Source organism: Poecile atricapillus, chromosome 39 (genome assembly GCF_030490865.1).
Source record: "Poecile atricapillus isolate bPoeAtr1 chromosome 39, bPoeAtr1.hap1, whole genome shotgun sequence".
Taxonomy (NCBI): domain Eukaryota; kingdom Metazoa; phylum Chordata; class Aves; order Passeriformes; family Paridae; genus Poecile; species Poecile atricapillus.
This window is the reverse complement of record NC_081287.1, coordinates 1,369,583-1,393,203: the sequence shown is the minus strand read 5'-3', so window position 1 is coordinate 1,393,203 and position 23,621 is coordinate 1,369,583. Positions and strand designations below refer to the sequence as shown.

The following is a 23,621-nucleotide window of genomic DNA, read 5'->3' as shown; positions in this document are numbered from 1 at the left end:
TGGGTCAGAGCCTGGAGACCCCCAGGGTGTCACGGGGGGGGGGGGGTCAGTCCCTGGGGACCCCCAGGGTGTCACAGAGGGGGGGGTCAGTCCCTGGAGACCCCCAGGGTGTCACAGAGGGGGGGGTCAGACCCTGGAGACCCCCAGGGTGTCACAGAGGGGGGGGGTCAGAGCCTGGGGACCCCCAGAGCATCACACGGGGGGGGGGGGGGTCAGACCCTGAGGACCCCCAAGGTGTCACAAAGACCCCCAGGGTGTCACACGGGAGGGGGGCAGTCCCTGGGGGGGGCGTCAGACCCTGGGGACCCCCAGGGTGTCACAGATGGGGGGGGGTCAGACCCTGGGGACCCCCAGGGTGTCACAGGGACCCCCAGGGTGTCAGAGATGGGGGGGGTCAGTCCCTGGAGACCCCCAGGGTGCCACGGGGGGGGGGGTCAGACCCTGGGGACCCCCAGAGCATCACACGGGGGGGGGGTCAGTCCCTGGGGACCCCCAGGGTGTCACGGGGGGGGGGGTCAGACCCTGGAGACCCCCAGGGTGTCACACGGGGGGGGGGTCAGACCCTCGGGAGGGGTCAGTCCCTGGAGACCCCAGGGTGTCACAGAGGGGGGGGTCAGACCCTGGAGACCCCCAGAGCATCACATGGGGGGGGGTCAGTCCCTGGGGACCCCCAGGGTGTCACAGGGGGGGGGGTCAGACCCTGGGGGGGGGGTCAGTCCCTGGAGACCCCCAGGGTGTCACACGGGGGGGGGGGTCAGTCCGTGGGGGGGGGGTCAGTCCCTGGAGACCCCCAGGGTGTCTCAGAGGGGGGGGTCAGTCCCTGGGGACCCCCAGAGCATCACATGGGGGGGGTCAGTCCCTGGGGACCCCCAGGGTGTCACAGAGACCCCCAGGGTGTCACAGAGGGGGGGGTCAGTCCCTGGGGGGGGGGGGTCAGTCCCTGGGGACCCCCAGGGTGTCACAGAGGTGGAGGGGTCAGTCCCTGGGGGGAGGGGGTCAGTCCCTGGGGACCCCCAAGGTGTCACGGGGGGGGTCAGACCCTGGAGACCCCCAGGGTGTCACAGGAGGGGGGGTCAGTCCCTGGAGACCCCCAGGGTGTCACAGGAGGGGGGGTCAGTCCCTGGAGACCCCCAGGGTGTCACAGGGACCCTAAGAGCATCACATGGGGGGGGGGGGTCAGTCCCTGGGGACCCCCAGGGTGTCTCAGAGGGGGGGGTCAGACCCCGGGGACCCCCAGGGTGTCACAGAGGGGGGGGTCACTCCCTGGAGACCCCCAGAGCCCCCCAGGAAAGCCCCCAGGTGCTCACCTGCTGGGTGCTCTCGCTCAGGGGGCACACGCTGACGTTGAGGGCGTTGCAGAACACGAAGGGACCCTTGGTGTCCCCCAGCAGGGACAGAGCGTTGGCCACCAGCACCTGCCCAGCGGTAGCCACCATTTACGAGCGGGGAGGGGTCTCTGTGTCACCCCCAGCCCCACCTGTGACCCCCCCAGAGCCCACCCAGAGCCCCCCCCGGGGTGGGTGTGGGGCTCACCTGGCAGCGGTCCCAGCCCTTGGCCAGCTGCCGGGCGTAGTCGTTGGCCACGTGCTGCCGCTCGGTGCCGGCCACCGCGTCGTGGTGCTGGGCCACGGCCACAGCCTCGCCTTGGGAACGGAAAAAGGGCTCTCAGGGTGTCCCCAGGTGTCCCCCAGGTGTCCCCAGGAGTCCCCAGGGACACACATTGGTGGCCACCGCGTCGTGGTGCTGGGCCACCGCCACGGCCTCGCCTTGGGGACGGAAAAAGGGCTCTCAGGGGGTCCCCAGGTGTCCCCCAGGTGTGTTTTTGGTGTCCCCAGGTGTCCCCCAGGTGTCCCCAGGTGTCCCCAGGGACACACATTGGTGGCCACGTGCTGCCGCTCGGTGCCGGCCACCGCGTCGTGGTGCTGGGCCACGGCCACGGCCTCGCCTTGGGGACGAAAAAAGGGGTCTCAGGGGGTCCCCAGGTGTCCCCAGGTGTCCCCGGGTGTCCCCAGGTGTCCCCAGGGACACACATTAGTGGCCACGTGCTGCCGCTCAGTGCTGGCCACCACGTCGTGGTGCTGGGCCACCGCCACGGCCTCGCCTTGGGGACAGCAAAGGGGGGGTCTTAGGGTGTCCCCAGGTGTCCCCAGGGGTCCCCCAGGTGTCCCCAGGTGTCCCTCAGGTGTCCCCAGGTGTCCCCAGCTGTCCCCCAGCTGTCCCCCAGCTGTCCCCCAGCTGTCCCCAGGTGTCCCCAGGTGTCCCCAGGTGTCCCCAGGTGTGTCCCCAGCTGTCCCCCAGGTATCCCCGGGTGTCCCCAAGTGTGTCCCAGGTGTCCCCAGGTGTCCCCAGGTGTGGTTTTGGTGTCCCCAGGTGTGTCCCAGGTATCCCCAGGTGTCCCCAGGTGTCCCCAGGTACTCACGGAGCACAGAGCTGTCCCCAGGGCCGAAGGGACCGTCCCGGACCGAGGGCCCGGCCAGAGCTTCCAGCTGGCTGCAGACCTGGGGGGGCACAGCTGGGGTCTGAGGGGGGGCCCCGGTGCCCCCCCAAACCCTGCAGGGGTCCCCAGTGCACCCCCAAACCCTGGAGGGGTCCCCAGGTGTCCCGGGGGGGTCCCCAAACCCTGGAGGGGTCCCCAGGTGTCCCGGGGGGGTCCCCAAACCCTGGAGGGGTCCCCAGGGGGGTCCCCAAACCCTGGAGGGGTCCCCAGTGCCCCCCAAAGCCTGGAGGGGTCCCAGGGGGGGTCCCCAAACCCTGGAGGGGTCCCCAAAGCCTGGAGGGGTCCCAGGGAGGGTCCCCAAAGCCTGGAGGGGTCCCCGGTGCCCCCCAAAGCCCGGAGGGGTCCCCAGAGGCTGGAGGGGTCCCCAGGGGGGTCCCCAAAGCCTGGAGGGGTCCCCGGTGCCCCCCAAAGCCCGGAGGGGTCCCCAGAGGCTGGAGGGGTCCCCAGGGGGGTCCCCAAAGGCTGGAGGGGTCCCCAGGGGGGTCCCCAAAGCCCGGAGGGGTCCCCAAAGCCTGGAGGGGTCCCCAGTGTCCCCCACAGCCTGGAGGGGTCCCCAAAGCCTGGAGGGGTCCCCAGGGGGGTCCCCAAAGCCTGGAGGGGTCCCCAGTGCCCCCCAAATCCCGGGGGGGGGGGGGGTCCCGGTTGCCCCAGGGGGGGTCTTGGTTGCCCCCAGGTGCCCCCCAAATCCCGGGGGGGGTCCCGGTTGCCCCAGGGGGGTCCCCAAAGCCCGGAGGGGTCCCCAGTGCCCCCCAAATCCCGGGGGGGGGTCCCGGTTGCCCCAGGGGGGGTCACGGTTGCCCCAGGGGGGGTCCCGGTTGCCCCCAGGTGCCCCCCAAATCCCGGGGGGGTCCCGGTTGCCCCGGGGGGGTCCCGGTTGCCCCGGGGGGGTCCCCAAATCCCGGGGGGGGGTCACGGTTGCCCCAGGGTTCCCCCGGTTGCCCCCCAGACCTGCAGGAAGCCGCTGCTGAGGCGCTCGTAGCCCTTGAGCGCGGGGCGGCTGCTGAAGAAGCCGCTCCAGAACTGGTGGGGCCCGTCCGAGTACGGCAGGAAATCGTCCGACTTCAGCGGCCTGGGGAGGGGGGGGACAAACAGCTGTCTGTCCGGCTGTCTGTCCGGCTGTCTGTCTGTCTGTCCGGCTGTCCGTCTGTCTGTCCGGCTGTCTGTCTGTCCGGCTGTCTGTCTGTCTGTCTGTCTGTCCGGCTGGCTGGCTGGCTGTCTGTCTGTCCGGCTGTCCGTCTGTCTGTCTGTCCGGCTGTCTGTCTGTCTGTCTGTCTGTCCGGCTGGCTGGCTGTCTGTCTGTCCGGCTGGCTGTCCGTCTGTCTGTCCGGCTGTCTGTCTGTCTGGCTGTCTGTCTGTCTGTCTGTCTGTCCGGCTGGCTGGCTGTCTGTCTGTCCGGCTGTCTGTCTGTCCGTCTGTCTGTCCGTCTGTCTGTCTGTCCGTCTGTCTGTCCGTCTGTCTGTCCGTCTGTCTGTCCGTCCGTCTGTCTGTCCGTCTGTCTGTCTGTCCGTCTGTCTGTCCGTCCGTCTGTCTGTCCGTCCGTCTGTCTGTCCGTCTGTCTGTCCGTCCGGCTGTCTGTCTGTCCGTCCGGCTGTCTGTCCATCTGTCTGTCTGTCCGGCTGTCTGTCTGTCTGTCTGTCCATCTGTCTGTCTGTCCGGCTGTCTGTCTGTCTGTCTGTCTGTCCGGCTGTCTGTCTGTCTGTCTGTCTGTCTGTCTGTCCGGCTGTCTGTCTGTCTGTCTGTCTGTCCGTCCGGCTGTCTGTCCGTCCGTCTGTCTGTCCGTCTGTCTGTCAGGCTGTCTGTCTGTCTGTCCGTCTGTCTGTCTGTCAGGCTGTCTGTCTGTCTGTCTGTCTGTCTGCCCGTCTGTCCGTCTGCTGCCTGCCTGTGTCAGTCTGTCTGTCTGTCCGTCCGTCCGTCCGTCTGCCCGCCTGCCTGTGTCCGTCCGTCCGTCTGTCCATCTGTCCGTCCGTCCGTCTGTCCATCTGTCCGTCCGTCCCCCCCGTCCCCCCGTCCCCCCCCCTCACCAGGTGAGGTTGGCTCGGTTCAGCTCCCGCAGGTAACAGGAGGGGGTCGAGTACAGGGCGTGGACGCGGCTGCCGGCGGCTTGCTGGGGACAGAGAGGGGACACCAAGGGGACACTGAGGGGACACCCAGGGGACACCCAGGGGACACTGAGGGGTTTGGGGGGACAGAGAGGGGTTGGGGACACCAAGGGGACACTGAGGGGACACCCAGGGGACACTGAGGGGTTGGGGACACCCAGGGGACACTGGGGGGACACTGAGGGGACACTGAGGGGTTTGGGGGGACAGAGAGGGGTTGGGGACACCCAGGGGACACTGGGGGGACACTGAGGGGACACTGAGGGGTTTGGGGGGACAGAGAGGGGTTGGGGACACCCAGGGGACACCCAGGGGACACCAGGGGACACCCAGGGGACACTGGGGGGACAGAGAGGGGACAGAGAGGGGACAGAGAGGGGTTGGGGACACCCAGGGGACACTGAGGGGTTTGGGGGGACAGAGAGGGGTTGGGGACATCCAGGGGACACTGAGGGGACACCGAGGGGACACCGAGGGGACAGAGAGAGGTTGGGGACATCCAGGGGACACCCAGGGGACACCCAGGGGACACTGAGGAGTTGGGGACACCCAGGGGACACTGAGGGGACACCCAGGGGACACCCAGGGGACAGAGAGGGGTTGGGGACACTGAGGGGACACCCAGGGGACACTGAGGGGACACCGAGGGGACAGAGAGGGGTTGGGGACACCCAGGGGACACTGAGGGGTTGGGGACACCCAGGGGACACTGAGGGGACACCCAGGGGACACTGAAGGGACACCGAGAGGACACCGAGGGGACACTGAGGGGTTTGGGGTGACACAGTAATTTTAGGGTGACACAGTGACTGATTTTGGGGAGACACAGTGAGGTTTGGGGTGACACAGTGCCATTAGGGGTGACACAGAGGGGTTTGGGGTGACACAGTGACTGATTTTGGGGAGACACAGTGATTCTGGGGTGACACAGTAATTTCAGGGTGACACAGTAATTAATTTTGGGGTGACACACTGATGTTTGGGGTGACAGTGATTTTGGGGTGACACAGCGATGTTTGGGGTGACACAGTGATTAATTTCAGGGTGACACAGTGACTGATTTTGGGGTGACACTGAGGGGTTTGGGGTGACACAGTAATTTTGGGGTGACACAGTGATTTTGGGGTGACACAGTAATTCTGGGGTGACACAGTAATTAATTTTGGGGTGACACACTGATTTTGGGGTGACACACTGATTTTGGGGTGACACTGATTTTGGGGTGACACACTGATTTTGGGGTGACACAGTGACTGATTTTGGGGTGACACAGTGACTGATTTTAGGGTGACACAGTGACTGATTTTGGGGTGACACAGTGACTGATTTTGGGGTGACACAGTAATTAATTTTGGGGTGACACAGTAATTAATTTTGGGGTGACACAGTAATTTTAGGGTGACACAGTGACTGATTTTGGGGTGACACTGAGGGGTTTGGGGTGACACAGTGATTTTGGGGTGACACACTGATTTTGGGGTGACACAGTGACTGATTTTGGGGTGCCAGCCCCTCACCCTGGCGTTGGCGTGGGCGATCAGCTTGTCCAGGTTCTTGAACCACAGGTGAGCATTCTCGTAGTGGAAGTCGGAGCCCATCGTCATCAGGATGTGATTGGTCCGGTACTGCTGGGCCTGGGGAGGGGGACACGGCTCGGGACCCCCGCCCTGGGGACAGGGACACGTGGGGACACCTGGGAACCCCACCCTGGGGACAGGGACACGTGGGGACACCCACAAATCCCACCCTGGGGACAGGGACACACAGGGACACCCACAAATCCCACCCTGGGGGACAGGGACACACAGGGACACCCACAAATCCCACCCTGGGGGACAGGGACACCTGGGAACCCCACCCTGGGGACAGGGACACGTGGGGACACCCACAAACCCCACCCTGGGGACAGGGACACCTGGGAACCCCACCCTGGGGACAGGGACACGTGGGGACACCCACAAACCCCATCCCAGGGGACAGGGACACCTGGGAACCCCACCCTGGGGACAGGGACACGTGGGGACACCCACAAATCCCATCCTGGGGACAGGGACACCTGGGAACCCCACCCTGGGGACAGGGACACCTGGGAATCCCATCCCAGGGGACAGGGACACGTGGGGACACCTGGGAATCCAATCCCTGGGGACAGGGACACACAGGGACACCCACAAATCCCATCCCAGGGAACAGGGACACACAGGGACACCTGGGAACCCCATCCCTGGGAGACAGGGACACGTGGGGACACCTGGGAACCCCACCCTGGGGACAGGGACACACAGGGACACCCACAAATCCCATCCTGGGGACAGGGACACACAGGGACACCCACAAATCCCACCCTGGGGACAGGGACACGTGGGGACACCCACAAATCCCACCCTGGGGACAGGGACACGTGGGGACACCCACAAATCCCACCCTGGGGACAGGGACACGTGGGGACACCCACAAATCCCACCCTGGGGACAGGGACACCTGGGAATCCAATCCCAGGGGACAGGGACACGCAGGGACACCCACAAATCCCATCCCAGGGGACAGGGACACGTGGGGACACCCACAAATCCCATCCCAGGGGACAGGGACACCCAGGAATCCCATCCTGGGGACAGGGACACCCACAGATCCCACCCTGGGGACAGGGACACCCAGAAATCCCATCCCAGGGGACAGGGACCCCCAGAAATCCCATCCTGGGGGACAGGGACCCCCAGAAATCCCATCCCAGGGGACAAGGACCCCCAGAAATCCCATCCTGAGGACAGGGACCTCATTCCCCCCATCCCAGGGGACCCCCACAAATCCCACCCTGGAGGACAGGGACCCCCACAAATCCCACCTTGGGGGACAAGGACCCCCAGAAATCCCATCCTGAGGACAGGGACACCCACAAATCCCATCCCAGGGGACAGGAACACCCAGAAATCCCATCTGGGGCGACAGGGACCTCATTCCCCCCATCCCAGGGGACCCCCACAAATCCCACCCTGGGGACAGGGACACCCGGGAATCCCATCCCAGGGGACAGGGACACCCAGAAATCCCATCCTGGGGGACAGGGACACCCAGAAATCCCATCCTGGGGGACAGGGACCTCATTCCCCCCGTCCCAGGGGACAGGGACCCCCTTTTCCCCCATCCCAGGGGACAGGAACACCCAGAAATCCCATCCCAGGGGACAGGGACCTCATTCCCCCCATCCCAGGGGACAGGGACCCCCAGAAATCCCATCCCAGGGGACAGGGACCTCATTCCCCCCATCCCAGGGGACAGGGACACCCACAAATCCCACCCTGGGGACAGGGACACCCGGGAATCCCATCCTGGGGACAGGGACCTCATTCCCCCATCCTGGGGGGACATGGACACCCAGAGATCCCATCCCAGGGGACAGGGACCCCCAGAAATCCCATCCTGGGGACAGGGACCCCCTTTTCCCCCATCCCAGGGGACAGGGACACCCGGGAATCCCATCCCTGGGGACAGGGACACCCACAAGTCCCAGCCTGGGGGACAGGGACACCCAGAAATCCCATCCCAGGGGACAGGGACCCCCTTTTCCCCCATCCCAGGGGACAGGGACACCCAGAAATCCCACCCTGGGGGGACAGAGACACTCATGGCCAGGGACCCCCACCCCCTCAGGGCTCCCAGCCCCGTTTTTGCCCTGCCAGGACCTGCGTGGCCGCTGCCTGCAGGAAGGAGGTGACCACTGAGTCCACGTTGCGCTCGGGGCCGTCCCCGTCCACCACGGGGGGGTCACTGCAGAGCTGGTCCCAGCACAGCCCCGCGGGGGGGTTGTACACGTTGGGCAGGATCCCTGGGGACAGTGGGGACAGCCGTGTCACCTCCCTGGCCACAGGGGACAGCAGGGACAGCTGTGTCACCTCCCTGGCCACAGGGGACAGGGGGGACAGCAGGGACAGGGGACACAGCCAGGGGGACAGGGGGGACAGCAGGGACAGGGGGGGTTGTACACGTTGGGCAGGATCCCTGGGGACAGTGGGGACAGTGGGGACAGCCGTGTCACCTCCCTGGCCACAGGGGACAGCAGGGACAGCTGTGTCACCTCCCTGGCCACAGGGGACGGGGGGGTTGTACACGTTGGGCAGGATCCCTGGGGACAGCGGGGACAGTGGGGACAGCTGTGTCACCTCCCTGGCCACAGGGGACAGGGGGGACAGCAGGGACAGGGGACACAGCTGGGGGGAACAGGGGACATGGCCAGGGGGGTTGTACACGTTGGGCAGGATCCCTGGGGACAGTGGGGACAGTGGGGACAGCTGTGTCACCTCCCTGGCCAGGGGGGACAGTGGGGACAGCAGGGACAGGGGACACAGGACATGGCCAGGGGGGGTTGTACACGTTGGGCAGGATCCCTGGGGACAGTGGGGACAGCTGTGTCACCTCCCTGGCCATGGGGGACAGTGGGGACAGCAGGGACAGCTGTTTTGGGGGCTCCCAGGGAGTCCCAGGGTCAGTTTTGGGGTCCCAGGGCAGTTTTGGGGGGTCCCAGGGGGTCCCAGGGCAGTTTTGGGGGTCCCAGGGCAGGTTTGGGGGGTCCCAGGGTCAGTTTTGGGGGTCCCGGGGTCAGTTTTGGGGGTCCCAGGGCAGTTCTGGGGGTCCCAGGGCAGTTTTGGGGGTCCCAGGGCAGTTTTGGGGGGTCCCAGGGGGTCCCAGGGCAGTTCTGGGGGTCCCAGGGCAGTTTTGGGGGTCCCAGGGCAGTTTTGGGGGTCCCAGGGGTGATTTGGTGGTCCTGGGGCAGTTTTAGGGGTCCCAGGGTCAGTTTTGGGGGTCCCAGGGCAGTTTTGGGGGGTCCCAGGGTCAGTTTTGGGGGTCCCAGGGGTGATTTGGGGTTCCCAGGGCAGTTTTAGGGGTCCCAGGGCAGTTTTGGGGGTCCCAGGGCAGTTTTGGGGGCTCCCAGGGGGTCCCAGGGCAGTTTTAGGGGTCCCAGGGCAGTTTTGGGGGGTCCCAGGGGTGATTTGGTGGTCCTGGGGCAGTTTTGGGGGTCCCAGGGCAGTTTTGGGGGGTCACCAGTGAAGATGTCAGCCCGGGGGGGCTCCAGGCTCTCGCTGCCCCTCCAGAGCAGCTCCAGCTCCCGGCGCTGCAGCCGCTGCCACTTGTCCTGGTGATCCACGCGCCCCAAAAACAGCCCATCGTACCCCATCTGGGGGGACAGGGGGGTCAGGGGGTCCCCAGAACCCCAAAACACCCCAAAAACACCCCAAAAACAGCCCATCGTACCCCATCTGGGGGGACAGGGGGGTCAGGGGGTCCCCAAAACCCCACAGAACCCATCTGGGGGGGTCAGGAGGTCCCCAAAACCCCAAAACCACCCCAAAACCACCCCAAAACCAGCCCCAAAATGCCCCAACCCCCCCAAAAACACCCCAAAACCCCCCAAACCACCCCAAAACCAGCCCCAAAACGCCCCAAAACACCCCAAAAACAGCCCATCGTACCCCATCTGGGGGGACAGGGGGGTCAGGGGGTCCCCAGAACCCCAAAACACCCCAAAAACACCCCAAAACACCCAAAAACACCCAAAAACAGCCCATCGTACCCCATCTGGGGGGACAGGGGGGTCAGGGGGTCCCCAAAACCCCAAAACACCCCAAAAACACCCCAAAAACACACAAAAACACCCCAAAACACCCAAAAACACCACAAAAATACCCCCAAACCGCCCCAAAACCAGCCCATCGTACCCCATCTGGGGGGACAGGGGGGTCAGGGGGTCCCCAAAACCCCAAAACACCCCAAAAACACCCAAAAACACCCCCAAAACACCCCAAAAACAGCCTCAAACCACCCCAACCCCCCCAAAAACACCCCAAAACCCCCAAAACCACCCCAAAACCACCCCAAAACCAGCCCCAAAACGCCCCAAAACACCCCAAAACCACCCCAAAAACAGCCCGTCGTACCCCATCTGGGGGGACAGGGGGGTCAGGGGGACCCCAAAACCCCAAAACACCCCAAAAACACCCCCAAACTGCCCCAAAACACCCCCAAACCACTGAAAAACACCCAAAAACATCACAAAAACACCCAAAAACACCACAAAAACACCCCAAAAACAGCCCGTCATACCCCATCTGGGGGGACAGGGGGGTCAGGGGGTCCCCAAAACCCCAAAACACCCCAAAACCAGCCCAAAACCCCCCAAAACCAGCCCAAACCACCCCAAAACCGCCTAAAAACAGCCCAAAAGCAGCCCATCGTACCCCATCTGGGGGGACAGGGGGGTCAGGGGGTCCCCAAAACCCCCCAAAAACACCCAAAACCCCCCAAAACCACCCCAAAACACCACAAAAACACCCCCCAAACCGCCCCAAAACCAGCCCAAAAACAGCCCGTCGTACCCCATCCGGGGGGACAGGGGGATCAGGGGGACCCCAAAACCCCAAAACACCCCAAAACCACCCCAAAACCACTGAAAAACACCCCAAAAACAGCCCGTCGTACCCCATCTGGGGGGACAGGGGGTCAGGGGGACCCCAAAACCCCAAAACACCCCAAAAACACCCAAAAACACCACAAAAACACCCAAAAACACCCCAAAACCACCCCAAAACACCCCAAAACACCCCAAAAACACCCAAAAACACCCCAAAAACACCCCAAACCCCCCCCAAAACCAGCCCCAAAACACCCCAAAACCACCCCAAAACCAGCCCGTCGTACCCCATCTGGGGGGACAGGGGGGTCAGGGGGACCCCAAAACCACCCCAAAACCCCCAAAACCACCCCCAAACCCCCCAAAAACACCCCAAAACCCCCCAAAACACCCCAAAACCAGCCCATCATAGCCCATCTAGGGGTACAGGGGGGTCAGGGGGTCCCCAAAACCCCCCAAAACCACCCCAAAACCCCCCAAAACCACCCCAAAACACCCCAAAACCACCCCAAAACACCCCAAAAACAGCCCGTCGTACCCCATCTGGGGGGACAGGGGGGTCAGGGGGTCCCCAAAACCCCAAAACACCCCAAAAACACTGAAAAACACCCAAAACCACCCCAAAACACCCCAAAAACAGCCCGTCGTACCCCATCTGGGGGGACAGGGGGGTCAGGGGGTCCCCAAAACCCCAAAACACCCCAAAACCACCCCAAAACACCCCAAAACCACCCCAAAACACCCCAAAACCACCCAAAAACCAGCCCAAAACCACCCAAAACACCCCAAAAACCCCCCAAAACCACCCCAAACCCACCCCAAAACACCCCAAAACCAGCCCATCATGGCCCATCTAGGGGTACAGGGGGGTCAGGGGGTCCCCAAAACCCCTCAAAACCACCCCAAAACCCCCAAACACCCCAAAAACACCCCAAAAACACCCCAAAAACACCCCCAAACCCCCCAAAACCAGCCCCAAAACAGCCAAAAACACCCCAAAACCAGCCCAAAAACACCCCAAAACCAGCCCATCATAGCCCATCCAGGGGTACAGGGGGGTCAGGGGGTCCCCAAAACACCCCAAAACACCCCAAAAACACCCCAAAACCACCCCCAAACCCCCCAAAAACACCCAAAAACACCCTAAAACCAGCCCATCATGGCCCATCTGGGTGACCCCTGAGGGTGACCCGGGGAAGGTTTGGTGACCCAGGGGACACTTGGTGACCCCGAGGGTGACCCAGGGGACTCTTGGTGACCCCAAGGGTGACACAAGGAAGGTTTGGGGACCCCGAGGGTGACCCAGGGAAGGTTTGGGGATTTGGGGAAGGTTTGGTGACCCCAAGGGTGACCCAGGGGACACTTGGTGACCCCGAGGGTGACCCAAGGAAGGTTTGGGGATTTGGGGAAGCTCTGGTGACCCCAAGGGTGACCCAGGGGACTCTTGGTGACCCCAAGGGTGACCCAGGGAAGGTTTGGGGACCCCAAGAGTGACCCAGGGAAGCTCTGGTGACCCCAAGGGTGACCCAGGGGACTCTTGGTGACCCCAAGGGTGACCCAGGGAAGCTCTGGTGACCCCGAGGGTGACCCAGGGGACTCTTGGTGACCCCGAGGATGACCCAGGGGACTCTTGGTGACCCCGAGGATGACCCAGGGGACTCTTGGTGACCCCAAGGGTGACCTAGGGGACTCTTGGTGACCCCGAGGATGACCCGGGGAAGGTTTGGGGATTTGGGGAAGGTCTGGGGACCCCGAGGGTGACCCAGGGGACTCTTGGTGACCTCGAGGGTGACCCAAGGAAGGTTTGGTGACCCCAAGGGTGACCCGGGGAAGCTCTGGTGACCCCAAGGATGACCCAGGGGACTCTTGGTGACCCCAAGGATGACCCAGGGGACTCTTGGTGACCCCAAGGATGACCCAGGGGACTCTTGGTGACCCCGAGGGTGACCCAAGGAAGGCTTGGTGACCCCAAGGACTCTTGGTGACGCTGAGGATGACCCAGGGGACTCTTGGTGACCCTGAGAGTGGCTCAGGGAAGGTTTGGGGATTTGGGGAAGGTTTGGGGACCCCAAGGGTGACCCAGGGAAGGTTTGGTGACCCCGAGAATGACCCAGGGGACTCTTGGTGACCCCAAGGGTGACCCAGGGGAGGTTTGGGGAAGGTTTGGTGACCCCAAGAGTGACCCAGGGGACTCTTGGTGACCCCGAGGGTGACCCAGGGACAGCAGGGCAGGGTTTTGGGGTCCCCACCTGTGCGAAGATGGCGGCCATCTCTCGGGAGTGGCCGAAGGGGTCGATCTGCCAGGCCACGCGGGGAGCGCCGCAGTCCCCGAAGAGGCGGCGCAGGAACCGCCGGCCCAGGGCCAGCTGCTCCACGACCCCCCCGTAATGCGCCGCGGCCTCGTCGTTCATGCACCAGCCCCCCCCGACCAGCTCCAGCCGTCCTGGGGGGCACAGCACCCCAAAATCCATCATGGGACACTCAGGGGCACCCCAGGGTCACAGCACCCCAAAATCCATCATGGGACACCCCCACCAGCCCCCCCCGACCAGCTCCAGCCGTCCTGGGGGGCACAGCACCCCAAAATCCCTCAGGGGACACTCAGGGGACACCCCGGGGTCACCCCCACCAGCTCCAGCCGTCCTGAGGGGCACAGCACCCCAAAAACACTCAGGGGACACCCCAGGGACACCCCAGGGTCACCCCAGGGTCACCCCGACCAGCTCCAGCCGTCCTGGGGGGCACAGCACCCCAAAATCACTCAGGGGACACCCCAGGGTCACAGCACCCCAAAATCACTCAGGGGACACCCCAGGGTCACAGCACCCCAAAATCACTCAGGGGACACCCCAGGGTCACAGCACCCCAAAATCCCTCAGGGGTCACCCCGGGGTCACAGCACCCCAAAATCCCTCAGGGGACACCCCAGGGTCACAGCACCCCAAAATCCCTCAGGGGTCACCCTGGGGTCACAGCACCCCAAAATCCCTCAGGGGTCACCCCGGGGTCACAGCACCCCAAAAACACTCAGGGGTCACCCCGGGGTCACAGCACCCCAAAAACACTCAGGGAACACCCCCGACCAGCTCCAGCCGTCCTGGGAGGGCACAGCACCCCAAAATCCCTCAGGGGACACCCCAAGGTCACAGCACCCCACAATCCCTCAGGGGTCACCCCAGGGACACCCCCACACGTGGCTTGAGGCGCTGGGTGAGGCTGTCGTGGTCACAGAAAATACAGAGCCCCATCCCAGTATCTCCCAGTAACTCCCAGTGCCCCCAGTTCCTCTCAGTATCACCAGTGTGCCTTTACAGTGCCCCCCAGTAACTCCCACTGCCCCTTTATGGTGTCCCCAGTAACTCCCAGTGCCCCCCAGTAACTCCCAGTGCCCCTTTATGGTGTCCCCAGTAACTCACAGTGCCCCCCAGTAACTCCCAGTGCCCCTTTATGGTGTCCCCAGTAACTCCCAGTATCTCCCAGTAACTCCCAGTGCCCCCAGTTCCTCTCAGTATCACCAGTGTGCCTTTACAGTGCCCCCCAGTAACTCCCACTGCCCCTTTATGGTGTCCCCAGTAACTCCCAGTGCCCCCCAGTAACCCCCAGTGCCCCTTTATGGTGTCCCCAGTAACTCCCAGTGCCCCTTTATGGTGTCCCCAGTAACTCACAGTGCCCCCCAGTAACTCCCAGTGCCCCTTTATGGTGTCCCCAGTAACTCCCAGTATCTCCCAGTAACTCCCAGTGCCCCCAGTTCCTCTCAGTATCACCAGTGTGCCTTTACAGTGCCCCCCAGTAACTCCCACTGCCCCTTTATGGTGTCCCCAGTAACTCCCAGTGCCCCCCAGTAACCCCCAGTGCCCCTTTATGGTGTCCCCAGTAACTCCCAGTGCCCCCCAGTAACTCCCAGTGCCCCCCAGTAACTCCCAGTGCCCCCCAGTCCCTCCCAGCACCCCCAATGTCCCATTTAGTGCCCTCCAGTGCCCCAAATGTCCCTCCCAGTTCCCTCCCAGTGCCCCCCAATGTCCCTCCCAGTGCCCCAAATGTCCCTCCCAGTCCCCCCAGTGCCCCAAATGTCCCTCCCAGTTCCCCCAGTCCCCCCCAATGTCCCTCCCAGTCCCCCCCAGTGCCCCAAATGTCCCTCCCAGTCCCCCCCAATGTCCCTCCCAGTCCCCCCCAATGTCCCTCCCAGTGCCCCAAATGTCCCTCCCAGTCCCCCCAGTCCCCCCCAATGTCTCTCCCAGTGACCCCAATGTCCCTCCCAGTCCCAGTCCCCGCAGTCCCCCCCAATATCCCTCCCAGTGCCCCCCAGTGTCCCTCCCAGTGCCCCAAATGTTCCTCCCAGTCCCCCCCAATGCTCCTCCCAGTCCCCCCCAATGTCCCTCCCAGTGACCCCAATATCCCTCCCAGTCCCTCCCAGTCCCCCCCAATGTCCCTCCCAGTGCCCCCCAGGGTCTCTCCCAGTTCCCTCCAGTCCCTCCCAGTGCCCCAAATGTCCCTCCCAGTGCCCCCCAATGTCCCTCCCAGTGACCCCAATGTCCCTCCCAGTGCCCCCCAATGTCCCTCCCAGTGCCCCCAATGTCCCTCCCAGTGCCCCCAATGTCCCTCCCAATCCCTCCCAGTTCCCTCCAGTGCCCCAAATGTCCCTCCCAGTTGCCCCCAGTGCCCCCCAATGTCCCTCCCAGCTCCCCCCAATCCCTCCCAGTGCCCCCCAATATCCCTCCCAGTCCCCCCAATGTCCCTCCCAGTTCCCTCCCAGTCCCTCCCAGTTGCCCCAGTGCCCCGTACCCTCCTGCACCAGCTGTGTGACCAGGCTCCGTGTGGCATTGTCCTGCTGCTGCCACCAGCGCGCCAGGAACGCCACCTCGGCGTAGACGAAGCGACGGGAGGGGACAGCGGCCAGCTGGGCCACCACCGAGTCCAGGATGTACTGGACACCCGCGTGCTGGTCCTGGTTCCGAACTGGGGGGGACACCGGGGACACCGGGTCACCCCCAAACTGCTGGGATTGGGGACACCGGGTCACCCCTAAACAGGGATTGGGGACACCGGGGACACTGGGGACACCTGGGACACCGGGTCACCCCCAAACTGCTGGGATTGGGGACACCGGGGACACCGGGGACACCGGGTCACCCCCAAACAGGGATTGGGGACACCGGGTCACCCCTAAACAGGGATTGGGGACACCGGGTCACCCCCAAACTGCCGGGATTGGGGACACCGGGGACACTGGGTCACCCCCAGACAGGGACTGGGGACACCGGGGACACCGGGTCACCCCTAAACAGGGATTGGGGACACCGGGGACACCGGGTCACCCCCAGACAGGGACTGGGGACACCGGGGACACCGGGTCACCCCTAAACAGGGATTGGGGACACCGGGACACCGGGTCACCCCCAGACAGGGACTGGGGACACCGGGGACACCGGGTCACCCCTAAACAGGGATTGGGGACACCGGGTCACCCCCAAACAGCCGGGATTGGGGACACTGGGGACACCGGGTCACCCCCAAATAGGGACTGGGGACACCGGGGACACCGGGTCACCCCCAAACAGCCGGGACTGGGGACACCGGGTCACCCCCAAACAGGGATTGGGGACACCGAGGGGCAGTGGGGACACCGGGTCACCCCCAAACAGGGATTGGGGACACCGGGGACACCGGGTCACCCCCAAACAGGGATTGGGGACACCGGGGGACACTGGGGACACCTGGGACACCGGGTCACCCCCAAACAGGGATTGGGGGACACCGGGGACACCGGGTCACCCCCAAACAGGGATTGGGGACACCGGGGGACACTGGGGACACCGGGTCACCCCCAAACAGGGATTGGGGACACCGGGGACACTGGGGACACCTGGGACATCGGGTCACCCCCAGACAGCCGGGATTGGGGACACGGTGGCACCTCGGGGGTTGGGGACATGGGGGACACCGGGTCACCCCCAAACAGCCGGGACTGGGGACACTGGGCACCCCGGGGGTTGGGGACACCGGGGAGCAGAACCCGGGGACACGCAGGTGACAAAGCCAGGGTGACAAGGGGAGGCTGCAGGGGCACTGCTGTGTCACCTCCATCCCCCCCGCAGGGGAGACCACCCTCAGGTGAGACCACCCTCAGGTGAGACCACCCTCAGGTGAAACCACCCTCAGGTGAGACTACCCCACCCCAGGTGAGACCAGCCTCAGGTGAGACCATCCCCAGGTGTCCCCCCCTCAGGTGAGACCACCCCTCACCCCCAGGTGTCCCCCCTCAGGTGAGACCACCTCCACCCTCAGGTGTCCTTCTCTCAGGTGAGATCACCCCTCACCCTCAGGTGAGACCACCCCCATCTCAGGTGTCCCTCCCTCAGGTGAGACCACCCCTCACCCTCAGGTGAGACCACCCCCATCTCAGGTGTCCCCCCCTCAGGTGAGACCACCCCTCACCCTCAGGTGTCCCTCCCTCAGGTGAGACCACCCTCAGGTGAGAGCACCCCCCACCCTCAGGTGAGACCACCCCCATCTCAGGTGTCCCCCCCTCAGGTGAGACCACCCCTCACCCTCAGGTGAGACCACCCCCATCTCAGGTGTCCCTCCCTCAGGTGAGACCACCCTCAGCTGAGAGCACCCCCTCACCCTCAGGTGAGACCACCCCCTCACCCTCAGGTGTCCCTCCCTCAGGTGAGACCACCCTCAGGTGAGAGCACCCCTCACCCTCAGGTGAGACCACCCCTCACCCCCAGGTGAGAGCACCCCTCACCCCCAGGTGAGAGCACCCCTCACCCTCAGGTGAGACCCCCCTCCCCTGAGAGCAGCCCGTGCCCCCCGTGTCCCCCATTCCATACCCCCATAGTAATACTGATCCACCGTCTTGAGCCAGCCCACGTCATCGTGTGAGTGCGGCACCAGGTGCACGTTCAGCATGTCCGGCCGTGTCGGGGGGCACGACTGCGGGGTGTGGGGGGCTCGGAACGGGCATCCCCGGGACCCCTCACACCCCCGGGACCCCCCCACAGCCCCGGGATCCCCCCCGGGACCCCCCCACAGCCCCGGGACCCCATCCCCGGGACCCTCCCACACATCCCCGGGACCCCTCACACCGGGACCCCCCTCACACCAGGTGCACGTTCAGCATGTCCAGCTGTGTTGGGGGGGCACGACTGCGGGGTGTGGGGGGCTCAGAACGGGCATCCCTGGGACCCCCCTCACACCGGGACCCCTCACACCGGGACCCCCCACACCGGGACCCCCCTCACACCGGGACCCCCCATCCCCGGGACCCCCCTCACACCGGGAACCCCCCACAGCCCCGGGATCCCCATCCCTGGGACCCCTCACACAGGGACCCCCCACAGCCCCAGGATCCCCCCCGGGACCCCCCCTCACACCGGGAACCCCCCGGGACCCCCCACACCCCCGGAACCCCCACACATCCGGGACACCCTACCCTCCCACAGCCCCGGGACCTCCTCACACCGGGAACCCCCCGGGACCCCCTCACACCAGGAACCCCCCGGGACCCCCTCACACCGGGAACCCCCCCGCCCCCGGGACCCTCCACACCCCCGGGATCACCCCGGGACCCCCGCTCGGGAGCCCCTCACACCCCCGGACCCCCCACCCCCGGAACCCCCCCCACATCTCCGGACCCCCCACACACCCCTGGGACCCCCACACCCCGGGACCCCCCTCGGGACCCCCCCTCACCCCCGGGACCCCCCTGGGAACCCCCACACCGGGACCCTCCCCACACCCCCGGGACCCCCACCCCCGCCCCGCGGGGCCGTTGGTCTCCGGAAGCGGTTGCAAGCCCCCAAAGGCCGCGGTTCCCGTTCTCTCCGCGCGCCCAGCCCCTCCCAGCGCTCCCAGTTCCCGTTTCCCGAGGTCGCTCCGGTGTCCCCGGGTATTCCCGGCCCCACCTGGTACCCGCAGCCCGCGGCCGCCCCGAGCAGGAGCAGCAGCAGCGGCAGCGCCGCCGCCCCGGCCGCCGCCATGACACCCCCCCTCACGTGACCGCGCCCTCACATGACACAGGGCTGGGCTCGCCCCGCCCCCCCGCGCCCGCGGCAGCCAATGGGCGGCCGGGAAAAGGCCTCGCGCTCTGATTGGCTGCTGCTGCCCAATGGGGCGGGGCGTGAAGCAAGAGTGACAACAGGCAGGAGCCAATGAGGAGGAGGAGCTGGTGTGATTGACAGCTCTCTGGGAGGGCATTAGCAACGGCGGGAAACGAGCAGTGGCCAATGAGCGGTGGCGGCTCCCGAGGCCCCGCCCATGACGAGCCTCCCTCAGAGCTCCCTCAGAGATCCCTCGGCACTTTCAGCTCCCTCACAGCTCCCTCAGAGCTCCCCGAGTTCCCTAAGGGCCCCCCGAGTCTCCTCAGAGCCCCCTCGGCACTTTCAGTCCCTCACAGCTCCCTCAGAGCCCCCCGAGTCCCTCAGAGCTCCCTCAGCGTCCCCGAGTCCCCTCAGGGCCCCCCGAGTCTCCTCAGAGCCCCCTCGGCACTTTCAGCTCCCTCACAGCTCCCTCAGAGCTCCCTCAGAGCTCCCCGAGTCCCCTCAGAGCACCCGCGGCACCTTCAGCTCTCTCAGAGCCCCCCGAATCCCCTCAGAGCCCCCCGAGTCCCTCAGAGTACCCGCGGCACTTTCAGCTCCCTCAGAGCCCCCCGAGTCACCTCAGAGCACCCGCGGCACTTTCAGCCCCTCAGAGCCCCCCGAGTCTCCTCAGAGCCCCCGCGGCACTTTCAGCTCCCTCAGGGCCCCCCGAGTCTCCTCAGAGCCCCCTCAGAGCCCCCGAGTCTCTCAGAGCCCCCGCGGCACTTTCAGCCCCCTCAGAGCCCCCCGAGTCTCCTCAGAGCCCCCGAGGCACTTTCAACTCCCTCAGGGCCCCCTCAGAGCTCCCCGAGTCCCTTTAGAGCCCCCCGAGTCTCCTCAGAGCCCCCCGAATCTACTCAGAGCCCCCTCGGCACTTCCAACTTCCCCAGAGCCCCCTCAGACTCTCGAAGTCCTCTCAGAGCTCCCTCAGAGCCCCCTCAGGGTCCCCCGAGTCCCCTCAGAGCCCTCCCGGCACTTCCAACTCCCCTCAGAACCACCTCACACCCTCCGAGTCCTCTCAGAGCCCCCCCGAGTCCCCTCAAAACCCCCGCGGCACTTTCAGCTCCCTCAGAGCCCCCTCAGGGCTCCCCGAGTCTCCTCAGAGCCCCCGCGGCACTTTCAGCCCCCTCAGAGCCCCCCGAGTCTCCTCAGAGCCCCCTCAGAGCCCCCCGAGTCTCCTCAGAGCCCCCGAGGCACTTTCAACTCCCTCAGGGCCCCCTCAGAGATCCCCGAGTCCCTTCAGAGCCCCCCGAGTCTCCTCAGAGCCCCCTCAGAGCCCCCCGAATCTACTCAGAGCCCCCTCGGCACTTCCAACTTCCCCCAGAGCCCCCTCAGACCCTCCCAAGTCCTCTCAGAGCTCCCCCGAGTCCTCTCAGAGCTCCCCCGAGTCCCCTCAAAGCCCCCGCGGCACTTCAGCTCCCTCAGGGCCCCCTCAGAGCCCCCTCAGGGCCCCCCGAATCCTCTCAGAGCCCCCCTCAGGGCCCTCCGAATCCTCTCAGAGCCCCCTCAGGGCCCCCCGAATCCTCTCAGAGCCCCCTCGGCACTTCCAACTCCCCTCAGAGCCCCCTCAGACCCTCCGAGTCCTCTCAGAGCCCCCCCGAGTCCCCTCAGAGCCCCCCGAACCCCTTCGGAGCCCCCCTGGACCCCCCGGCTTCCCCTGGAGCCCCCCGGGACTCCTCTTCCCCGTTCCCCCCTCTCCTGGGGGCTCCACCGGCCCCCGTTCAGGTGCACGAAGACGAAGCACAGCGGTTCCAGGACCCCTTTTTATTGTCCCCCTCGGGGACCCCCATCACCACGGCGGGGACATGGGCTGGGGGTTCTGCAGGTAGGACATGACCACGGCCGAGATGGAGAGCCTGGGAGGGGTACACAGAGGTGTCAGAGACCCCCCCCCAAAACGCGGCCCGGGACCCCCCCAGGACCCCCCGGCACTCACATGAAGCTGCTCATCATCTGCTTGGTGTCCTCGGAGCTGCGCGAGTTGGCGAAGCTGATGAAGGAGCAGTAAACGGCGATCCAGGCGCACCACTTGAGCTGGGGGACAGCCCCGTGAGACCCCCGAGGGGACGGGGCCTGAGACCCCCGAGATGCCCTGGAGACCCTCCGGAGATCCCCGGGGCTGGCGCTGAGCCCCACCAAAGGCTCACCGGGATCCTCCCTCCCCCGAATTCCCCTCAGAGAACCCCCGGTGCCCGCCGTGCTCCACCTTGAGCATGAGCCCGCACATGCTGAACACCATCCCCAGCAGGTTCATGTAGTCCGGGGTCGGGTCTTCCAGCGCCGGGTTGGTCTCGGTGGCCGGGGGTTTGTACCTGGCGGGGGTAAGGGGGGCTCCGTCAGGCGGGACGGGGCACCGGGACCCTCCGCGGGTGCCCCAGATCTCCCCCCGGTTCTGCCGGGTCTCTCTCCCCGCTGCTGCCCGCGGTCCCACCTGGCCACTTTGCCGGGTCTCCGTGGGTCCGCCATGGCCCCGCCGCCACCGCCGCCTCTTCCGCCGCCGCCGCCGGAAGGGGCCCGGCCCCCGGTGCGGCCCCCGGTGCCATCCCCGGTGCCATCCCCGGTCCCTCCATGGCGTTCCCGAGGCCGCGGCCAGCCCGGCCCGAGCTGCCCCGGCAGCGGGTGCAGACCCTGCAGTGCGGCCAGGGAGCGGTGAGGGCCGCCCGCTTCAACGGTGAGACCGCGCACCACGGGGCCACCGGGGGGAAACGGGGGACGGGGGAGGAGAGCAGGAGCTGGGGATGGAGGGTGGGAACCGGGAGGGGGTCCCGGGGATCACCCGGTGTTCCGGGCGGGGGTCCCGGGCGGAGGTACCGGGGATCACCCCGTGTTCCGATGTCGGGGTACCGGGCGGGGGTCCCGAGGATCATCCCGTGTTCGGGTGCGGGGATCCCGGGGATCACCCCTTGTCCCGGGCGGGGGTTCCGGGCGGGGGTCCCGGGGATCACTCCGTGTTCCGATGTGGGAGTCCCGGGGATCACCCCGTGTCCCGGGCGGGGGTCTCGGGCGGGGATCCCGGGGATCACCCCTTGTCCCGGGCGGGGGTTCCGGGTGGGGGTCCCGGGCGGAGGTACTGGGGATCACCCCGTGTTCCGATGTGGGGGTCCTGGGCGGGGGTCCCGGGGGTTAACCCCCTGTCCCGGTGCGAGGGTCCTGGGGATCACCCCGTGTCCCGGGCGGGGATCCCGGTGATCACCCCGTGTTCCGATGTGGGGGTCCCAGGTGGAGGTACCGGGGATCACCCCGTGTTCCGGTGTGAGGGTTCCGGGGATCACCCCGTGTTCGGGTGCGGGTGTCCCGGGGATCACCCCCTGTCCTGGGCGGGGGTCCCGGTGCGGGGGTCCCGGGGATCACCCCGTGTCTCGGGCGGGGGTCTCGGCGGGGGTCCCGGGATCACCCCGTGTCCCGGGCGGGGGTCTCGGGCGGGGGTCCCGGGGATCACCCCCTGTCCTGGGCGGGGGTCCCGGTGCGGGGGTCCCGGGGATCACCCCATGTCCAGGTGCGGGAGTCCCGGGGATCACCCCGTGTCCCGGGCGGGGGTCCCGGGGATCACCCCGTGTCCCGGGCGGGGGTCCCGGGGATCACCCCGTGTTCGGGTGCGGGGGTCCCGGGGATCACCCCGTGTTCGGGTGCGGGGGTCCCGGTGATCACCCCCTGTCCTGGGCGGGGGTCCCGGTGATCACCCCCTGTCCTGGGTGGGGGTCCCGGGGATCACCCCCTGTCCTGGGCGGGGGTCCCAGGGATCACCCCGTGTTCCGGGCAGGGGTCTCGGTGATCACCCCATGTCCCAGGCAGAAGTCCCGGAGATCACCCCGTGTTCCGATGTGGGGGTACCAGGGATCACCCCCTGTCCCGAGCGGGGATCCTGGTGTGAGGGTCCCGGGGATCACCCCGTGTCCCGGTGTGGGGATCCCGGGGGTCACCCCCTGTCCCAGTGCGGGGGTCCCGGTGATCACATCCATTCCCCCCCCTCAGCGGACGGGAATTACTGCCTGACGTGCGGCAGTGACAAGACTCTGAAGCTCTGGAACCCGCACAAGGGCACAGCCCTGCGCGCCTACCAGGGCCACGGCTACGAGGTGCTGGACGCCGCCGGGTAAGGGGGGGCTGCGGGGACCCCTCCCCACCTCGGGGAAGCCTCACCGCGCTCACGGGACCCCCCCGTGCCCCCCCAGATCCTTCGACAACAGCCAGATCTGCTCCGGCAGCGCCGACAAGGCCGTGGCGCTCTGGGACGTGACCACGGGGCAGGTGGTCCGAAAGTACCGGGGACACGCAGGGGTGAGGAGGGTCTGGGGGTGGCATTTGGGGAGGGGGATTTGGGGAGGGGGATTTGGGATCCTGAGCGTGGCTCGGGACTCTGAGTCCCTGCTTCTCCCACAGAAAGTGAACTGCGTCCAGTTTAATGAGGAAGCCACCGTCATCGTGTCTGGTGAGGGAGTGGTTTGGGGTCACCCTGTGAGCCCCGGGACATCCCTGCACCCCCTTTTCCCACCCTGCTCCCCCTTTTGTTCCCCCTGAACCCCCTTTTTTTCCCACCCTGA

General features: G+C 66.2%; 3 protein-coding genes across 3 annotated transcripts in view; 1 reads left to right on the top strand and 2 right to left on the bottom strand.

The window, feature by feature from the left end:
- The window catches only part of MAN2B1 (mannosidase alpha class 2B member 1), a 27,589-nt gene extending 8,352 nt beyond the window's left edge, over nt 1-19,237 (bottom strand). The window contains 12 exon segments of the mRNA XM_058861713.1: nt 1,308-1,415; nt 1,534-1,643; nt 2,420-2,498; nt 3,446-3,566; nt 4,519-4,601; nt 6,114-6,230; nt 8,280-8,422; nt 9,637-9,769; nt 13,252-13,445; nt 15,785-15,958; nt 17,836-17,938; nt 18,910-19,237. Coding sequence (XP_058717696.1) covers nt 1,308-1,415; nt 1,534-1,643; nt 2,420-2,498; nt 3,446-3,566; nt 4,519-4,601; nt 6,114-6,230; nt 8,280-8,422; nt 9,637-9,769; nt 13,252-13,445; nt 15,785-15,958; nt 17,836-17,938; nt 18,910-18,984 — 1,440 coding nt within the window. The 5' untranslated portion in view covers nt 18,985-19,237.
- A 1,594-nt stretch (nt 19,238-20,831) lies between these two features.
- Nucleotides 20,832-21,660, bottom strand: LOC131591320 (PAT complex subunit Asterix). The gene is made up of 4 exons (XM_058861903.1): nt 21,512-21,660; nt 21,287-21,392; nt 21,017-21,114; nt 20,832-20,936 (listed from the first exon to the last, which is right to left on the bottom strand). Exons 1-4 carry the CDS (start codon nt 21,544-21,546, stop codon nt 20,870-20,872), a joined length of 306 nt encoding a protein of 101 aa, XP_058717886.1. The 5' UTR covers nt 21,547-21,660; the 3' UTR covers nt 20,832-20,869.
- On the top strand, nt 21,017-23,598 carry LOC131591230 (WD repeat domain-containing protein 83-like). The gene is made up of 5 exons (XM_058861712.1): nt 21,017-21,084; nt 21,459-21,751; nt 23,053-23,173; nt 23,253-23,358; nt 23,461-23,598. The coding sequence occupies exons 1-5, from the start codon at nt 21,017-21,019 to the stop codon at nt 23,596-23,598; spliced, it is 726 nt and encodes a 241-aa protein (XP_058717695.1).
- The last annotated feature ends 23 nt before the right edge of the window (nt 23,599-23,621 follow it).

What these genes read in the sequence shown, in the direction of transcription:
- LOC131591230 (XM_058861712.1), top strand. Translation starts at nt 21,017, where the DNA reads ATGAAGCTGCTCATCATCTGCTTGGTGTCCTCGGAGCTGCGCGAGTTG. An exon ending in GAGGGCCGCCCGCTTCAACG is followed by an intron (nt 21,752 to 23,052) that starts GTGAGACCGCGC and finishes CCCCCCCCTCAG; the next exon opens with CGGACGGGAATTACTGCCTG. An exon ending in GAGGTGCTGGACGCCGCCGG is followed by an intron (nt 23,174 to 23,252) that starts GTAAGGGGGGGC and finishes GTGCCCCCCCAG; the next exon opens with ATCCTTCGACAACAGCCAGA.
- LOC131591320 (XM_058861903.1), bottom strand. Translation starts at nt 21,546, where the DNA reads ATGGCGGACCCACGGAGACCCGGCAAAGTGGCCAG. An exon ending in TGTGCGGGCTCATGCTCAAG is followed by an intron (nt 21,115 to 21,286) that starts GTGGAGCACGGC and finishes GCTGTCCCCCAG; the next exon opens with CTCAAGTGGTGCGCCTGGAT. An exon ending in CAGATGATGAGCAGCTTCAT is followed by an intron (nt 20,937 to 21,016) that starts GTGAGTGCCGGG and finishes TACCCCTCCCAG; the next exon opens with GCTCTCCATCTCGGCCGTGG.